This window comes from Microcaecilia unicolor, chromosome 2 (genome assembly GCF_901765095.1).
Source record: "Microcaecilia unicolor chromosome 2, aMicUni1.1, whole genome shotgun sequence".
Lineage (NCBI taxonomy): Eukaryota > Metazoa > Chordata > Amphibia > Gymnophiona > Siphonopidae > Microcaecilia > Microcaecilia unicolor.
This window is the reverse complement of record NC_044032.1, coordinates 195,354,758-195,371,824: the sequence shown is the minus strand read 5'-3', so window position 1 is coordinate 195,371,824 and position 17,067 is coordinate 195,354,758. Positions and strand designations below refer to the sequence as shown.

Here is a 17,067-nt window from a genome sequence, read left to right as displayed (position 1 = left end):
CATGTGCAAATGACAAAATTTCACTTCAGCACTATTCTGTAAATATACTCATATCACCTGTGTTTGACATATGGGTGTTTACATAGGCAGAAAAAGGATGCAGTATGGGTGGGCTCACAATTATGCTATATAACTCTTTCTGACCTTTAGGCCTGGACATTAATACGAGCTCTATGGATGGCATAAGTATTCATGCCTAACATCATGTGCTCATATATACCCAGTTACACTTGTATTCTTTAATGAAAAGCAAGCACCTACCTTTCTTTATAGCATATGCAGGCTCCCTCTGGGCACCTATATATAGGCACAGTTTCAGACAGTTACCCCGTTAAGACTCAATCCTCCCTATCCTCCCTATCCTCCCTGACCTTTACCTTGAATCTCAGATAGTATTGTTAAATTTGAAATTATTCTTCATTGTAATGTTCCAGGATAGTGGCCACATTACATGACTCCTGCCGTAAGTCAGTGTAGTTCACTTTCAGGCTTATTTTCGAAAGAGAAGGACACCCATGTTTTGACACAAATCGGAAGATGGGCGTCCTTCTCACAGGGTCCCCAATTGCTTTCTGTCACGGGGACGACCAAAGTTCCCGGGGATGTGTCGGAGGCGTAGCGAAGGCGGGACTTGAGACCTGGACTTCTTTGAGACCTGGATGCAGACCTGCATGCCAGAAGAAGGGAAGGTTCTAAACCCGGATCACCCCTGCTTCCGCCCGGACTCCACCATAGTAGAATCCTTGGTCACTCTACTCAACAACTCCTCCGAAATGAAGCTTGTGTGCGTGACGTGCTCTGTGCTTTGCTCAGTGCTGTTATGAATATGTTTTGAAAAATAAAAACCAAAAAATCAAAATGATGATCCATTAAACTTCAGAAATGCTTCAATCTGGCTTTCGCCCACTTCACTCGACAGAAACGGCACTATCCAAAGTCTGTAATGACCTGTTCCTTGCTAAATCCAAAGGTCATTACTCCATCCTCATTCTCCTCGACCTATCCGCCACTTTTGACACTGTCAATCACACTTCTTGACACATTGTCCTCTTTGGGGTTCCAGGGCTCTGTCCTCTCCTGGTTCTCCTCTTATCTCTCCCATCGTACCTTCAGAGTACACTCTCATGGTTCTTCCTCCACCCCTATCCCGCTCTCTGTTGGAGTCCCTCAGGGTTCTGTCCTTGGACCCCTTCTTTTCTCTATCTACACCTCTTCCCTGGGCTCCCTGATCTCGTCTCATGGCTTCCAGTATCATCTCTATGCTGACGACACCCAGCTTTATCTCTCCACACCTAACATCACTGCAGACACCCAGGCCAAAGTATCGGCCTGCTTATCCGACATTGCTGCCTGGATGTCCAACCGCCACCTGAAACTGAACATGGCCAAGACCGAACTTCTTGTCTTCCCACCCAAACCCATTTCTCCTCTACCTCCACTCTCTATTTCGGTTGATAACACCCTCATCGTCCTCGTCTCATCTGCCCGCAACCTCGGTGTCATCTTCGACTCCTCCCTCTCCTTCTCTGCGCATATCCAGCAGATAGCCAAGACCTGTCGTTTCTTCCTCTATAACATTAGCAAAATCCGCCCTTTCCTCTCTGAGCACACCACCCGAACTCTCATCCACTCTCTCGTTACCTCTCGCCTTGACTACTGCAACCTACTTCTCACTGGTCTCCCACTTAGCCACCTATCCCCCCTTCAGTCCGTTCAGAACTCTGCTGCACGTCTTATCTTCCACCTGAATCGATACACTCATATCACCCCTCTCCTCAAGTCACTTCATTGGCTTCCGATCAGTTACCGCATTCAATTCAAGCTTCTGCTACTAGAAAAATTATGGACAGTGTTTACATCATCTCTAGAATCCCTGATGCTGTTACATTACAGGTAATTATAACTATAGGAGTAAACATATTATTAAATGTTAGAGGGGAAGAAAATAAATTATTCTTATATTTGTAATTAGTACCCATTTATAGATGCTTGAATTATAATAATTAATGTTGATTGGATGAGTAATTGAGTATGGGAGACCAGGTTTTATTAAATGCTACAAGGGAACCGCATTTCTCAGCAGCAGCTTTTTCATATTTAGCGTATAGACATACTGTATACCACCACATATCATAAGATAACTTCGTAAAGTCCTTCCAGTTTTGACATATCAGTTTTAAAGCAACTTGAATCAATATACGAAGTAATTTGGCTATGTGTGGTTGTAGTATCGTGTCTAAACCAAATTCTCCCGTGATCATGATTTTGTATGTTAATGAGATCTTAAAATCTAGAATTTGAGAAATAGTTTCCTCTATATGAGACCAATACTCATCCAGTATATGGCAATGGTAAATTAAATGGTCTAAAGTGCCTACATGGTTGTTACAAGACCAACATCTATTTGAAATTTCTTTAGATATTTTGGAAAGTTTGTAATTTTTCTATAAGTCAGTGTACATGTTCTAACTTGTTAAACTTTTATTAAGTCAATGGTACTTAATTTCCTTTTTTTATTGTTATATCCAAATTAATAAAAATGATTGAACAAAAAAAAAAAAGCTTCTGCTACTAACCTACAAATATACTCGATCTGCAGCCCCTCCTTACCTCTCAACCCTCATCTCCTCTTACGTTCCTACCCGTAACCTCCGCTCTCCAAGACAAATCCCTCCTTTCAGTACCCTTCTCCACCACCGCCAACTCCAGGCTCTGCCCTTTCTGCCTCGCCTCACCCCATGCATGGAACAAACTCCCCGAGCCCATACGCCAGGCCCTCTCCCTGCCCATCTTCAAATCTCTGCTTAAAGCTCACCTCTTCAAGGTCGCCTTCGGCACCTAACCTCTACACCTCTACTCAAGATATCTAGACTGCCCCAACTTGACATTTCGTTCTTTAGATTGTAAGCTCCTTTGAGCAGGGACCGTCCTTTTGTTTATTTTGTACAGCGCTGCATAACCCTAGTAGCGTTCTAGAAATGTTAAGTAGTAGTAGTAGCGTGGCTAACACATGGGCGCCCTCGACCCATAATGGAAAAAAAAGGGCATCCCTGATGAGCATTTGGGCGACTTTACCTGGTCCAGTTTTTCTTGCGACCAAGGCACAAAAAGTTGCCCAAACTGACCAGATGACCACTGGAGGGAATCAGGGATCACCTCCCCTTACTTCCCTAGTGGTCACTAACCCCCTCCCACCCTCAAAAAAGAACTTTAAAAATATTTTTTGACAGCCTCTATGCCAGCCTCAAATGTCATACTCAGGTCCATCACAACAGTATGCAGGTTCCTGGAGCAGTTTTAGTGGGTGCAGTGCACTTCAGACAGGCAGAGCCAGGCCCCCCCCCCCCCCCCACCTGTTACACTTGTGGTGGTAAATGTGAGCCCTCCAAAACCCACCAGAAACCCACTGTACCCACATCTAGGTGCCCCCTTCAGCCATAAGGGCTATGGTAGTGGTGTACAGTTGTGGGTAGTGGGTTTTGGGGGCTCAACACACAAGGTAAGGGAGCTATGTACCTAAGAGCTTTTTTATGAAGTCCACTGCAGTGCCCCCTAGGGTGCACGGTTGGTGTCCTGGCATGTCAGGGGGACCAGTGCACTACGAATGCTGGCTCCTTCCATGACCAAAGGGCTTGGATTTGGTCATTTTAGAGATGGGCATCCTTAGTTTCCATTATCGCCGAAAATCAGAAATGACCAAGTCTAAGAACGATCATCTCTAGGGACGACCTAAATGTCAAGATTTGGGCGTCCCCGACCATATTATCAAAACGAAAGATGGACGCCCATCTTGTTTTGATAATACGGATTTCCCCGCCCCTTTACTGGGACGTCCTGCGAAGATGTCCTCAGGAAAACTTGGGTGCCCCTTTCGATTATGCCCCTCTTTGCTTATTACAAACTATTTGTACAAAAATCTTGTTTATTTAAATTTCCTATTCAGATTTTGTAAGTGATTTTTGTACAGTGTTTTCTGTATTAATCAAATATTTCTATATCACTTTATGAAGAAAAAAATGAATGATGGAATGTTTGTAATTTTATTCAACAGGCAAATGTGAAATTCTAGTATTGATGTATCTGAGTTTTATAGGAAGGATCTATAGTGTCTGGTGTACACAAATTATTTTAGCAAATTTATAAATAAATTGTAGGGATACAGCAAAACAGTTCAAAGCCATTAAAATATAGATTAGTAACATTTTCTTGAACATTTGTAAAGGAATAATCAGTAAGAAGCTAATCATTTCTCTATCTGAAATACAGCTGCAGCTGTGTTCAGGAAATAGAGATCTGCATGGTTGATTGCTTAGTCTAGCAAACTAGTGAACCAGATAATAATTTGAGTAGAACTAATGCCCTCACCATGCTATTCTTTCAAGCAACAGTACAAGTATTTTCTCTTTTTTTTTCCCTTACAGATCTATGTTTATGAAATAATCTTACATTCACTACTAAATTATGAACAGCTTTGGAATGAGCAGCATTAGTAGAGCAAATAGGTCAGTACAGAGGTTTAGACAGCATCAGCCAATATAGTATATCCACTGGTCCTAGAATGAGAAGCTAGACCTCCTCTATGAGGATTCAATGGGTGTCTGTAGGCTGCCAAAAAAGAGCTAATTGTCAAGGGAAGGAGAGAAAGAACATCCAATTGAAGCTGTACCACTGGTACTCATGCACTTTTTCTGGCGACTAAACTAATTGTGGACTTACTTGGAGAGGAAGAGAGGGAAGGGGAATAAAACTGGAGAGCAGAGCTTTTACCCTGGAAACTGCTGAGGAGGGATTTGATTGAAGTCTACAAAATCCTGAGTGGTGTAGAATGGGTAAAAGTGAATCAATTTTTCACTCTTTCAAAAAGTACAAAGACCAGAGGACACTCAATAAAACTACATGGAAATACTTTTAAAACAAATAGGAGGAGACATTCTTTCACTCAAAGAATAGTTTAGCTCTGGAACTTGTTGCTGGAAGATGTAGTGACAGCAGTTAGCATATCTGGGTGTAAAAAAAATATTTTGGACAAATTCCTGGAGGAATGGTCCATAGTCTGTTATTGAGATAGACTTGATGGAAGCAACTTCTTGCCCCAGGATTGGTAGCATGGAATGTTGCTATTAATTGGGTTTCTGCCAGGTACTTATGACCTATATTGGCCACTGCCAGAAGCAGGATGCTGGGCTAGATGGATCATTGGTCTGAGCCAGTATGGCTATTCTTATGTTCTCTCTGCTAGCCACAGTTGTTGGCCCTATGGCTGTTGCCTCAGTGACGGGGGCCAGGCCCTGCAACTGCCTATTTTCTTCTGGAGAAAGTGGAAGAGGGTCTTGCTGGTCACTTAGGAACAAAGGAGAGGTTGATTGCACAAAGCAAAAGCTTGGCTATGTAAGGCTCTGTTTTATGGATAAATGAGTAAGAGCGAAGATGGGGTAGTCTTAGGAACAGGGCTGTGTGAAATGGATGACAGGAAGAGAGGGTTGCCATATTGCAAGGCTATATATGAATAGACTGAGGTACAGTAAAGTGAAGTAGCCATCATGGAGATAGCATCATGAGAGGCCATCATGAATAGCCAATGTGAAAGGTATAGTTTGGGAAAGATGACAGATTCCCTTGTTGCAGTGGTTTTATAGGTTGGATTTTGAGAAGTGACATGTGTGTATTAGAACTGTAATCCATGGATCAATCTGAAAGAGTAGAACTATTATAAGTAGTACAGAACAAGGATAAAGGCCTTCATTAAAGTGCAACTCCTGTGCTTTGTGTACTGAGGCAGGCTGTAAAGAAGCGCAATACCAATAGGCAAACATAAACTCTGGAATTCATTGCCGGAAAATGTGGTGAAGGCGGTTAGCTTAGCAGAGTTTAAAAAGGGGTTGGACGGTTTCCTAAAAGACAAGTCCATAAACCGTTACTAAACGGACTTGGAAAAATCCAAAATCCCAGGAATAACATGTATAGAATGTTTGTACGTTTGGGAAGCTTGCCAGGTGCCCTTGGCCTGGATTGGCCGCTGTCGTGGACAAGATGCTGGGCTCGATGGACCCTTGGTCTTTTCCCAGTATGGCATTACTTATGTACTTATATAATCTTAGAGATAGGGCCATCATCAGTAGTGGTGAACCAAAATGGGCTGTCATTGCTATATCATAAAATATGCTGAGAGTGTGTATTAAATTGCTCTTCCTTTTTTCTAATGCTTTTCCATCTGTTTTATAGACTTTCTCCGTCTTCTCCTGATTCAAAAATCTTTTCTCCCCCTTCCCCCCACCAGCAGTCAAATAAAGAGCCTGTTTTTAACTATTGTAAACCGCTTAGTTGCCTTTATAGGCTTAATTTTCAGTATATCAAGAGTTTGGAAATAAATAAAGCTGATCCGAACCTTCCTGGCCTGTACTACTTGGATCCAGCTTGGGTCATAAATGAGATTATATCCAAGCTTCCATATGACATAAGAGAAAATTGGTCATCAGTAGGCGCCAAGTGTAAAGACAACAATCAAGAGAGGTTTCCTCCCTTCACTCTCTCTGTGAAGTTCATCCAGGATCTGGCAAAAAGGAGAAATGACCCTAGCTTCATGTTTGATGAGCCTGAAGCGGTCAAGACAGGCTACTTCTGAAGTGAAAGGCCAGTATAGAAGTACAGTAATGCCAGAAAACCTGTAGCTATGCACATAACAGATGTGTAAGCCACAGCAACCCCACCAACTGATCATCCTCCTACTACAGAGAAAGTAGAGGATCCAGAAATAGAGTTTTCGATACACAAGAAACCTCATCCTCTACAAGAAATGTACAGGGGGTTTTTGAGAAACCCTTAAGAAAACGTTAAAATCTGTTGAAAAAATACAGAATCTGCTATAAATGTTGCTCCTCATCTAAGCACATGGTTAAAGACTGTAAAGCATCCATAAAGTGTATGGAGTGCAATAGTGACCAGCATGTCAATGCCTTACACTTTGACAAGAGTAAGTCTACTTCTACAGGAACCCTAGCCTCATCGTCAAGCCATGGTGGGAAGAAGGAGGTAGATCAAATGTCACCACCTCCAAACTGTACACAAGTGTGTGGAAAAGGCCATAGTGGTTGATCATGCACCAAGATATGTATATCTAAAGTATATCCAAAAGAGCAACTAGAAAAGGTAGTAAAGATGTATGTTATCATAGATGAGCAGAGTAATCAGTCCCTTGCAAGGACTGAGTTCTTTGACTTATTTGACATCCATGGAGCTCACAATTCCTACCACCTCAAGACCTGTACAGGCAAGAGAAAGAGGATGCGGAGAAGAGCAAGTGGATATGTGATAGCAGTGATGGATGGTATCAATAAGATCCATCTAATGACTCTTATTGAATGTAGTCAGACACCTTATAACTGAGAAGAAATTCCCACACCAGAGGTCGTGCAACATCATCGTCACCTGCAACCTATAGCTGATCTCAAATGCCAAGATCTTACTCTTGTTGGGAAAACATTTACCAACACTGTTTAGAGTTTGTGGATCACATGCAGGTCCACTTGATGCGTCTTATGCCTACCAACTCACCCTGGGATGGGTGATAGTAGGTGACATCTGCCTTAACAGACTGGAGACCAAGTGTAGATGTATACAAAATGTACATCTTGGAAAATGGGTGCACCACCTTGTTCAAGCCTTGTTGTAACCATCTACATGTGAAGGAGGTTTACAGCTGGAAAGAAGCAGACTCCGGCTCAACCATTTCTAAGGACACCTCTCCACCAGATTTAAGAGGACATCTGGGGATCTCGGTGTTCCTAGTAACCAAGTATGATGACAAACCAACTCTTTCAGTAGAAGACAGAGAGTTCTTGAGAATAATGAATAAGTAATTCTACAAGGATGAGTCCAACAGCTAGGTGGCTCTGCTACCATTTCAGACACCTAGAACATGACTACCTAACAACAGAGAGCAAGCTCTTTCTCTCTCTCGTTTTACTTAATTGCAACAGACTCTGAGAAGGAAACCAGAGAGAAAATAGCACTTTACAACATTTGTGCAGTACATGTTGGATAATGGCTATGCAGAGCCAGGTCCACCATTAAAAGACAACATAGAGTGATGGTACCTACCTACCTTTGGTGTGTATCATTTACAAAAACCAGGCCTTATCAAGATTGTGTTCAATTCCAGTGCTCAATTTCACTCAACAATGTTCTGTTTTCTGGGCCTGACATGAACAACAATCTATTAAGAATCAATCTGCTTCATAAAGAACCCTATCACCATAACAGCAGATATTCAGCAAATATTCTATTGCTTTATAGTACTCCCAGACTATAGAAATTACTATACCGTGAAATGACATCAACTAGGAAATTGTGGAATACAGAATAAAAGTTCATGTCTTTGTCCATCACCTGCAGTGGCAACCTATGGGCTTAGAAGGACAGCCCAAGAGGAAGAAAGAGAATATGGAACAGATGCTAGATGCTTCATTGAGAAATTTTATATAGATGATGGTTTGAAGTCATTACCTACTGAAGGAGAAAGCTATTGACTTGCTAAAGAGAACCCAAGCAATGCTGTCAGAGGTCAATCCAAGACTTCATAAAATTGCATTTGCTGTAGAGGATTATGTCAAACATTTAAAGGATCTAGATCTAAGAGTAGACACCCCTTCACTTCAGAGAAGCCTTGGGTTGCACTGGGATCTAAAAAGAGATTTTTTTTACCTTTCAAGTCTCTACCCAAGAGAAACCATATACTTGCAGAGGTGTCTTTTCTACAGTCAATAGTCTGTATGACTTACTGGGGTTTATGGCTCCAGTTACTATTCAAGGAAGGTCCCTACTGAGGGTGCTTTCCCAAAGTTCTGATGAGTGGGATGTCCCACTGCCACCAGAAATGCAACAAGAATGGGAGAAGTGGAAAGATTCTCTAAAGACTCTTGAACAACTGTGCATCTCACACCTGCCACAAAGAGATTGCACCTTCACTTCATCAACTAGCTGATGAAAGACCATATACTCATCATCAAAGTGCTATTGAGGATACAAAACTACAGATCATCAATGACAATTTTGCACCACCTAGGAACTTTGACACAAGACTTCCTTAGAAGACAAGGGAATTCTTTAGCAGAGCCATCACTGAGCCACTGATCCACACCAAGAGGAGATGAGGACAGTGTGGACCATTGTCCACTCCAGACACTCAAAGACTTTTCTCTCTCTTTTTGGTTGTTTGTTTTTGTTATCTGTCTCTCGTTTCAGCTGCTGTGAAACTGCACAAGAGAGGTTGCCAAAGTAACAGTGAACTGGAGGCAAGCAAGAAGTTGCCAAGTTTAAGATCCAGATATATAAATGGACTTTTGCTTACTTACTTACAATGTTAATATTTTGAGGAGTTAAATAGTGGTATCTACTGATACCAGGTGGGGAGGGCCTGGTCCCATTTTCATGGAGGCAGTGTATATTGTGATGTATATTTAATATGAGTATTATCTGTTTTCTATTGCATTGTCTGTGATATAGATAGCACTGTGTACTGGGGCCTCCTCCACCCTATAGTTTGCAGTATCCTGTAATTGGCTCCTTGTGAGCTTTCTCTATTGTCTGTTAGCTCTAAGCTAGGGCCAGCCCTCCCTCTCTGCCACTGCAGGCTGTGTTAGTGAGTGCAGTCTTCCTAGCATGCCTTTGTGATCTGCAGCTGATCTAGGGACTGATCCCTTCCTTAATCTACTATAATTCCATCAAGAGTTTTCACCATTTCCCCAAGATGTTCCCATGTATTTTCTCTGAGTTTCTCCCTCTTAATCCCCTTTGAGTGTTACAGCTTTTCCTCTCAGCTAGGCTGAGTTTTGGCCATCTCCTTGCTTCTGAGGTGGCTAGATACAGACTCTATGTGCAGAATGCAAAAATTATTTGACAAGCAACTGAACTGAAAGTTGTATTTTGTTTGTTTATTCTGAGTTCTACAATAAAGAAGATTTGCTTAAGAATTGAGAGTCTACTGGTAAAGTAAGCTTCTACTTGGGGATAGTTTATGCTGGCTGTTTAAGCTACACTACACTTTGTCTAGAACTGTATACCTTGCCTAGAACAGTCCACCTTATCAACATTAAGCAGCCTTTATTATGGTAACATTGCCTGGGAGGCAAAAGTCACAAATGTATTTTAGGTATATTTGAAGCAAGAAGCTGATTCTTATACTAACTCACAAGGTCTTCCATGCTGAAATCCCCTTTTACCTATCCTCTTTAATCATGGCACACACTTCACCAAGAGCACTGTGAACCTTGTATGATGGTCGCTTGCACATTCCCTCAATGCACTGGTCCATTTAGACTTTGATAAGACAATGTGTATTTTTTTTGTGTGCAGCACCGCTGCTTTGGAATTCTATGCCACTTTTTCTTTCTACTGAGCCCTCCTTATCGTGGGTCTCCATGTGTGACTCTGGAGCAGATCACACAGCTTAATAACTTTATTTTCTGTTCTTTATTCTATTTTATTAATGGTGTTCCTTTCCTTCTGATATTTTATTGTAAATTGAAGTAGTGAATACAAATAGATCTCCTACATATTCCTTGTGAAAATCCTGAAACCCAGGCTGGCTGTGGATAGAGAATGACATGAGGAGGGGAACACATGACTAACCATGGGGATGAGGAAGGGATGGGAACAGAGCCAGCAGGGATGGTGCGGGGATGGGGACTGAGCCCACAGGGACAAATTTTGCCCCCCATGTCATTCTCTAAAGGCTGGAGACTATCCTTAAACAATCTTTTCCAACTAGATGCAACAGCATCCATAAAATGCTAGTATCAATATTTTAGACAACTGACAACCCCCGCCAGCCAAAGCCTTCTTCAGTGCCGGTCTCCAGTGCGCCATATTCTCTGCCTGTGCTCTTTCTTCCTCCTAACGTCCTTCTTGTTCTTTAAATGAAACTGAGCATGCTTAGTTTCACTTAAAGGAGTGTGCACAGGACGTCAGGAGGAAGAAAGAGCAAGGCAGAGAAAGTGGTGGAGCTGGAGACCGGTGCTGAAAAAGGCTTCGGCTGGCAGGGATTGGGAACCCCGGCCAGCAAAGGTATTTGCTGCTGTGGGGTGCGGCGGGACGAGCGGCAAGGCAGTGGGGGGGAGGAGAGGTGACAAACTAAAATGTGCTCCCCACTGCAAAGTCTGGCTACACCCCTAGTTGTACCAAAACCAGATCAAAATGGAAGGCTCGAGTCCATCAATATCAACAATTCAGGATCCCCCACAATCCAAATTCCCAGAAAGCATCACAAAGAGCCACCCCCCCTCCACAAGAATGAAAATGAATGTTATCAGTTTTATGAGTGACTTTTATGGATCAGAGCCGCGTTTGAAGGCTATTGTTAATGAATTGGACAGTTATTTATGTTCAAGTGATGTAGACAACGATGTGTTGATTTTTTGGAAATACAAGCAAACGTGAAGGTCAAAACTATCAAACCTTGCACGGGGGATCCTTTGCATTTCTGCTACCAGCACATCTTCTGAGAGGACATTTTCTATTGCAGAAGGACTGTGGAAGACAGGAGAGCTAGATTGAATCCTGAGATTGTTGATGACTTAAACAAAATCATAACAGTGCTTCAGAGGGTATTGTTCTCCCCTACTAGGGCATATAGTGCAGGTACTTTTTGTTCCCCTGGACATTTTAACAGGGTGGATTAGGGTTCCTTGGGGTAGTACAAATCAGATATTTTTGCTCATTGTTATTATTGTTTTCTATTTGTGATTTATAAACAACAGTTATACAGAATATTGTTCCTTTTTAAATTTTAATAAAAAGATTTAATTATAAAATCTAACTGTTCAAGGCTTCTGCAGATGAGGAAAAAGCCTGTGGGAATGTGGCGGGGATGGCGACAGAGCCTATAGGGATGGGGACAAACTTTATCTCTATTTCATTCTCTAGTTGTGGACCTTGAGGACTGGATTTGAGGACCCCTGGTATAAAGGATACTCTGTGCGAAGCGCTCTTTACAAAATACTAACTGCACAGATCATCCCATTACTTTGGGTGTCATTTATTGAACTTAGTCCTTAATGGATAGCTCTAGCAGTAGGATTTAATGGATAGCTCTAGTAGCAGGATTGTATTGAAGAACTCTTGTGTTCCATGAGCATCACTCCAAGATACCAACAACACTTCCATTTAAAGATTGCTGTGGCAGAAGATATATCTTTAACAAAAATGGCTGCAGTATATACAGAAGTGATTCTAAGAGGGGCATAATCAAACGGGGCGCCCTTACAGGACAACTCCATAAAGGGGAAGGGAAAGCCATATTATTGAAACAAGATGGGCGTCCATCTTTCGTTTCGATAATATGGTCGGGGATGCCCAAATCTCAACATTTAGGTCGACCTTAGAGATGGTCGACATAAATGTTGAGATGGTCGAACTTAGAGATGGTCGTCCCCGGTTTTCGGTGATAATGGAAGCCAAGGACGCCCATCTCAATAATGACCAAATCCAACTCATTTGGTCATGGAAGGAGCGAGCATTCATAGTGCACTGGTCCCCCTGACATGCCAGGACACTAACCTGGCACCCTAGGGGGCACTGCAGTGGACTTACTGATGCACTAACTGAATGGAAAAAGCCCTTCCCTTACCGATCCCTTAGAGATTCGGAAAGGAACGGACATGCATGAAGGAAATTGCATGCAATTGAGCTGCTCACTGTTAGCTCATTTGCACATGATTTCCTTCCTAAGGAGGGGAAGCCAGTGCAGAGCAGCCAAGCATTATGCGTGACTGCTCTGCAGATGCCAAAGACGGCTTCATACACGAAGACAAGCTGTGTGTATAATAGCTGTCTTCAACCTTAAAAAAACAAAGTCCAGGTGAAAATGTCCAAGTGCTGCTCAGGGACGTCTTTTTTTTTTTTCGAGTATGGGTGAAGTTGTTTTTTTCAGGGTGGGAGGGGGTTAGTTACCAGTAGGGGAGTCAAGGGAGGTCATCCTTGATTCCCTCCGGTGGTCATCTGGTCAGTTTGAGCAACGTTTTGAAGCTTGGTCGTAAGAAAAAATGGACCAAGTAAAGTCGGCAAAGTGCTCATCAGGGACGTCCTTCTTTTTTCCATTATCACTTGAGGATGCCCATCTGTTAGGCACGCCCCAGTCCCGCCTTCGCTATGCCTCTGACACGCCCCCTAGGAACTTTGGTCATCCTCGTGATTATGCCAATTTGGGCGACCCTGAGAGAAGGACACCCATCTCCCGATTTGTGTCGAAAGATGAGCGCCCTTCTCTTTCGAAAATAAGCCTGTTAATATCATATCATATCATATCATAAAGCTATGTTTTCATTAATCATTGATCAGAAATCAGACTACATGATGCTTCATGACAGTGAAGACATTTTCCTGAAAGATTGTTTATTAGAGATCCTGGGAGGATTTTATTTAGCAACAGTAGGAAATTTGTGTATAGAAAATATATGGTTATCAAAGAGGTAGCAGCATACTGATGTCAGAATGTTCTTCAACAGTTTTACTCTTAATAAGCTGTAATTGAGATACATAAAATTGACACAGTTCTTTTTTGTTTTCTTTTAAAGAATCAGGGAAAGGGACAATAATGGAAGCTATGTTCTATGCTTACTCCATGATGGAATAGTTCGACATTACCTCATTGAAAAAGACAAAATAGGGAAGCTGTCTATCCGTGATGGGAAGAAGTTTGACACCCTTTGGCAGGTAGAGTATATCTAATAATAACAGGCAATTAAAAATATATTTCTACAACTAACAAGTCAGGGCACAATTCAATAACTGGGTGCCTGGTAGGTACCCACTTTTCTTTATAGAGTACTGGTGTAACCAGGAAAACATGTGTCTATATGTTAGGTGCAAGCTCTTATGCCAGGGGTGAATAAACATGTGGATAAAGGTGAGCCAGTCAATAGATTTTAGAAACTCCCATGCCCCACCTATAGCCATGCCCCCTTTTCAACTATGCGACTTAGAATGTAGACGCAGCATGTTACAGAATACACTTAGCGAGTTGTGTGCGTAAATTTCAATTAATGTCAATTAGTGCTGATAAGTGCTTGTTAACATTCAATTAACAGCACTGATTAGCTAGTTAACCAATTAAGTTATGCACATTGTTATAGAATACACTTTGGTTTTCACGTGGATTTACAGGCATCATAAATAGAAGCCCAGGGACTGTGCCCAAAATCCACCTCTGTACCCGCTTACTCCCAGATTCTATAAATGGTAAAGTTGTGCACACAAATCTGTGCATATAGCTGATTTGCACACACAACTGAATTGCTTAAAAAGCCTGTTAACAACTAATTATTGACATTAATTTGCCTTAATTAGGATTTATGCACAGATCGTACTCTATAATAATCGTACTCTATAATTTCGGGGAATTCCAAAATTTTACATGCGTAAATACAGAATTCAGCTTTTAGCAAATGTAAATGCTAGCACCTCAATTAGGTGTAGTTCAGCTGAGTTCTGTATTTACATGCGTAAAATTTTGGAATGTTCCGAAATGCCCTCACAATTTACATACATTAGGATTTATACACGGATTGTTATAGAGTACAATCTGTGCATAAATCCTAATTAAGGTCAATGAATGCCAATAATTGATTGTTAGGCATGGTTTATGCCCTAAGTCAGTGGTTCCCAAACCCGGTCCTGGAGGGACCCCAGCCAGTCAGGTTTTCAGGATACCCACAATGAATATTCATGAGAGAGATCTGCATATAGTGGAGGCAGTGTATGCAGATCTCTCTCATGATTATTCATTGTGGATATCCTGAAAACCTGACTGGCTGGGGTGCCTCCAGGACTGGGTTTGGGAACCACTGCCCTAAGTACTATTCTATAAAGGATGTGCACCCTTTATAGAATAGTGTTCAGCGAATACAATTTTCAGCGCTGATTTTTAGGCACCACTTATAGAATTTACCAATTTACCCCTTACTGGCAATGTATGTGTCAACACTTCATTGCACATACTTTTACACCAGTAGGTATTTTTATGAGGACATTTACATGCATATGTGGTCACACACATGCAAACGTGACTTTTACAATATTACCTTCTTAATTTCTACAGTGGTAACTGGTAGAAAGATTAATTGGAGCTAAAGTTAGAGTGAAAATAGGATCACCTAACCATTCCCTGTGTTTGTATTTTTAGTTTTAGAACTAGTTGGCATGTTTCTGTTGTTTTTAACCTCCTTATTCCTTTTATTTTGTCTTAGTTAGTCGAACATTATTCATACAAAGCTGATGGGCTACTAAGAGTCCTCACATTCCCATGTCTGCACCCTGGATTAAGTACCAGTAAGTATTATTCAACTCTTACTGTGCAATATTGAAAGCAGAGGTTGCTATGAGAGCTGCAAGCTTGTAATTTTATACACATAAAAGGCAATTTGGGCTCCCTGACAAAGAAAGGGCAGACATGATAACAGTGGGTGGAAGCTGCTTATCTAACGTGCTTTCCTTTTTTAAATTTAAAATACATTTGGGTTAAGTAGTTTAGAACAGAGTTACTTCCTGCTTATTTGATTTAAATAAATAAAATAGAATCTGCCCGATATTCAGCGCTATTTAACCTGCCAGGAATGGCTCCTGGCCGGTTAAATAGCACTTAGGCTATCTGCGGACATAGCCAGCTATCTCCGGCTGAATATTCCTGGTCAGCTTTTACTGCTGCATTCTATATAGTGTGCCTAGAGATCCGTGCTGAAATCCATGCATGTTCTATAATAATGTACACAACTTAATTGGCTTAATAAGCTAATAAACGTTATTTATGTTACTATTTTTTTGATTTACTGACTTTATATGATATTTGCTGTTTTTACGTATTCTTTGTTTTTATATTGTATTGGCTGTTATTAATATTTATTATATTTCTATTTGTACTTATCTGCTGCATCTTTTACATACATATAAATGCCGAAATGCTAGTATTCTAGACATGTATCTGTTTTTATCTGTATATGTCATGGTATTCTGTTTCTTTTTGCTTTTATATACGTGATTATAATTTTGTTTATTATTTATTGTTTTAGAGTCCCTGACACAGCTCCTTTGGGCGAAACACAGTCTGTGTGGGGCATTTTTTACTGGGATGTTTACCCTATAATAAAGATTGATTTGTATTACTGACTGATCTGCTTTGTTTGTCTCCATGTTGTATTTTGCGGTTCGTCTGCCTTGTTGTTTTCTGGGATATTCTATAACAATGCATGTAACTTAATTGGCTTAACAAGCTAATAAACATTGATAACAGCACTTAACCAGCAGCAATGAGCACTAATTGGCAATAATTAGAATTTATGTGCGCAACTTGCTGAGTGTGTTCTGTAATGAACTGTGCCTAAATTCCTTGGAGACAGGAGAGGTTCCGAGGGACTGGAGAACGGCGGAGGTGGTACCTCTTCACAAAAGTGGTGATAGGGAAGAAGCTGGAAACTTCAGGCCGGTAAGCCTCACTTTGGTTATTAGAAAAGTAATGGAAGCCATGCTGAAGGAAAGGATAGTGAATTTCCTAGAAGCCAACAAGTTGCAAGATCCGAGACAACATGGTTTTACCAGAGGGAAATCGTGCCAGACAAATCTCATTGAATTCTTTGATTGGGTAACTGGAGAATTGAATCATCGACGTGCTATAGATGTAATCTACTTAGATTTTAGCAAAGCTTTTGACACGGTTCCCCACAGGAGGCTCTTAAATAAACTAGATGGGCTGAAGATAGGTCCCGAAGTGGTGAACTGGATTAGGAACTGGTTGACGGACAAAGGATGGTGGTAAATGGAGTTCGCTCGGAGGAAGGAAAGGTGAGTAGTGGAGTGCCTCAGGGATCGGTGCTGGGGCCGATTCTGTTCAATATATTTGTGAGTGACATTGCCGAAAGGGTTAGAAGGTAAAGTTTGCCTATTTGCGGATGATACTAAGATTTCCAACAGAGTGGACACCCGGGAGGGAGTGGAAAGCATGAAAAGGGATCTGAGGAAGCTAGAAGAATGGTCTAAGGTTTGGCAATTAAAATTCAATGCGAAGAAATGCAAAGTGATGCA

The 17,067-nt window shown here is 41.4% G+C and overlaps 1 protein-coding gene across 4 annotated transcripts in view; it reads left to right on the top strand.

The window, feature by feature from the left end:
• The window catches only part of SYK (spleen associated tyrosine kinase), a 240,231-nt gene that overhangs the window by 146,519 nt on the left and 76,645 nt on the right, over positions 1 to 17,067 (top strand). For all 4 annotated transcript variants that reach the window (XM_030193604.1, XM_030193603.1, XM_030193605.1 and 1 more), the window contains 2 exons: positions 13,569 to 13,707; positions 15,240 to 15,321. In XM_030193604.1, coding sequence (XP_030049464.1) covers positions 13,569 to 13,707; positions 15,240 to 15,321 — 221 coding nt within the window. The remainder of the gene's footprint in view (positions 1 to 13,568; positions 13,708 to 15,239; positions 15,322 to 17,067) is intronic.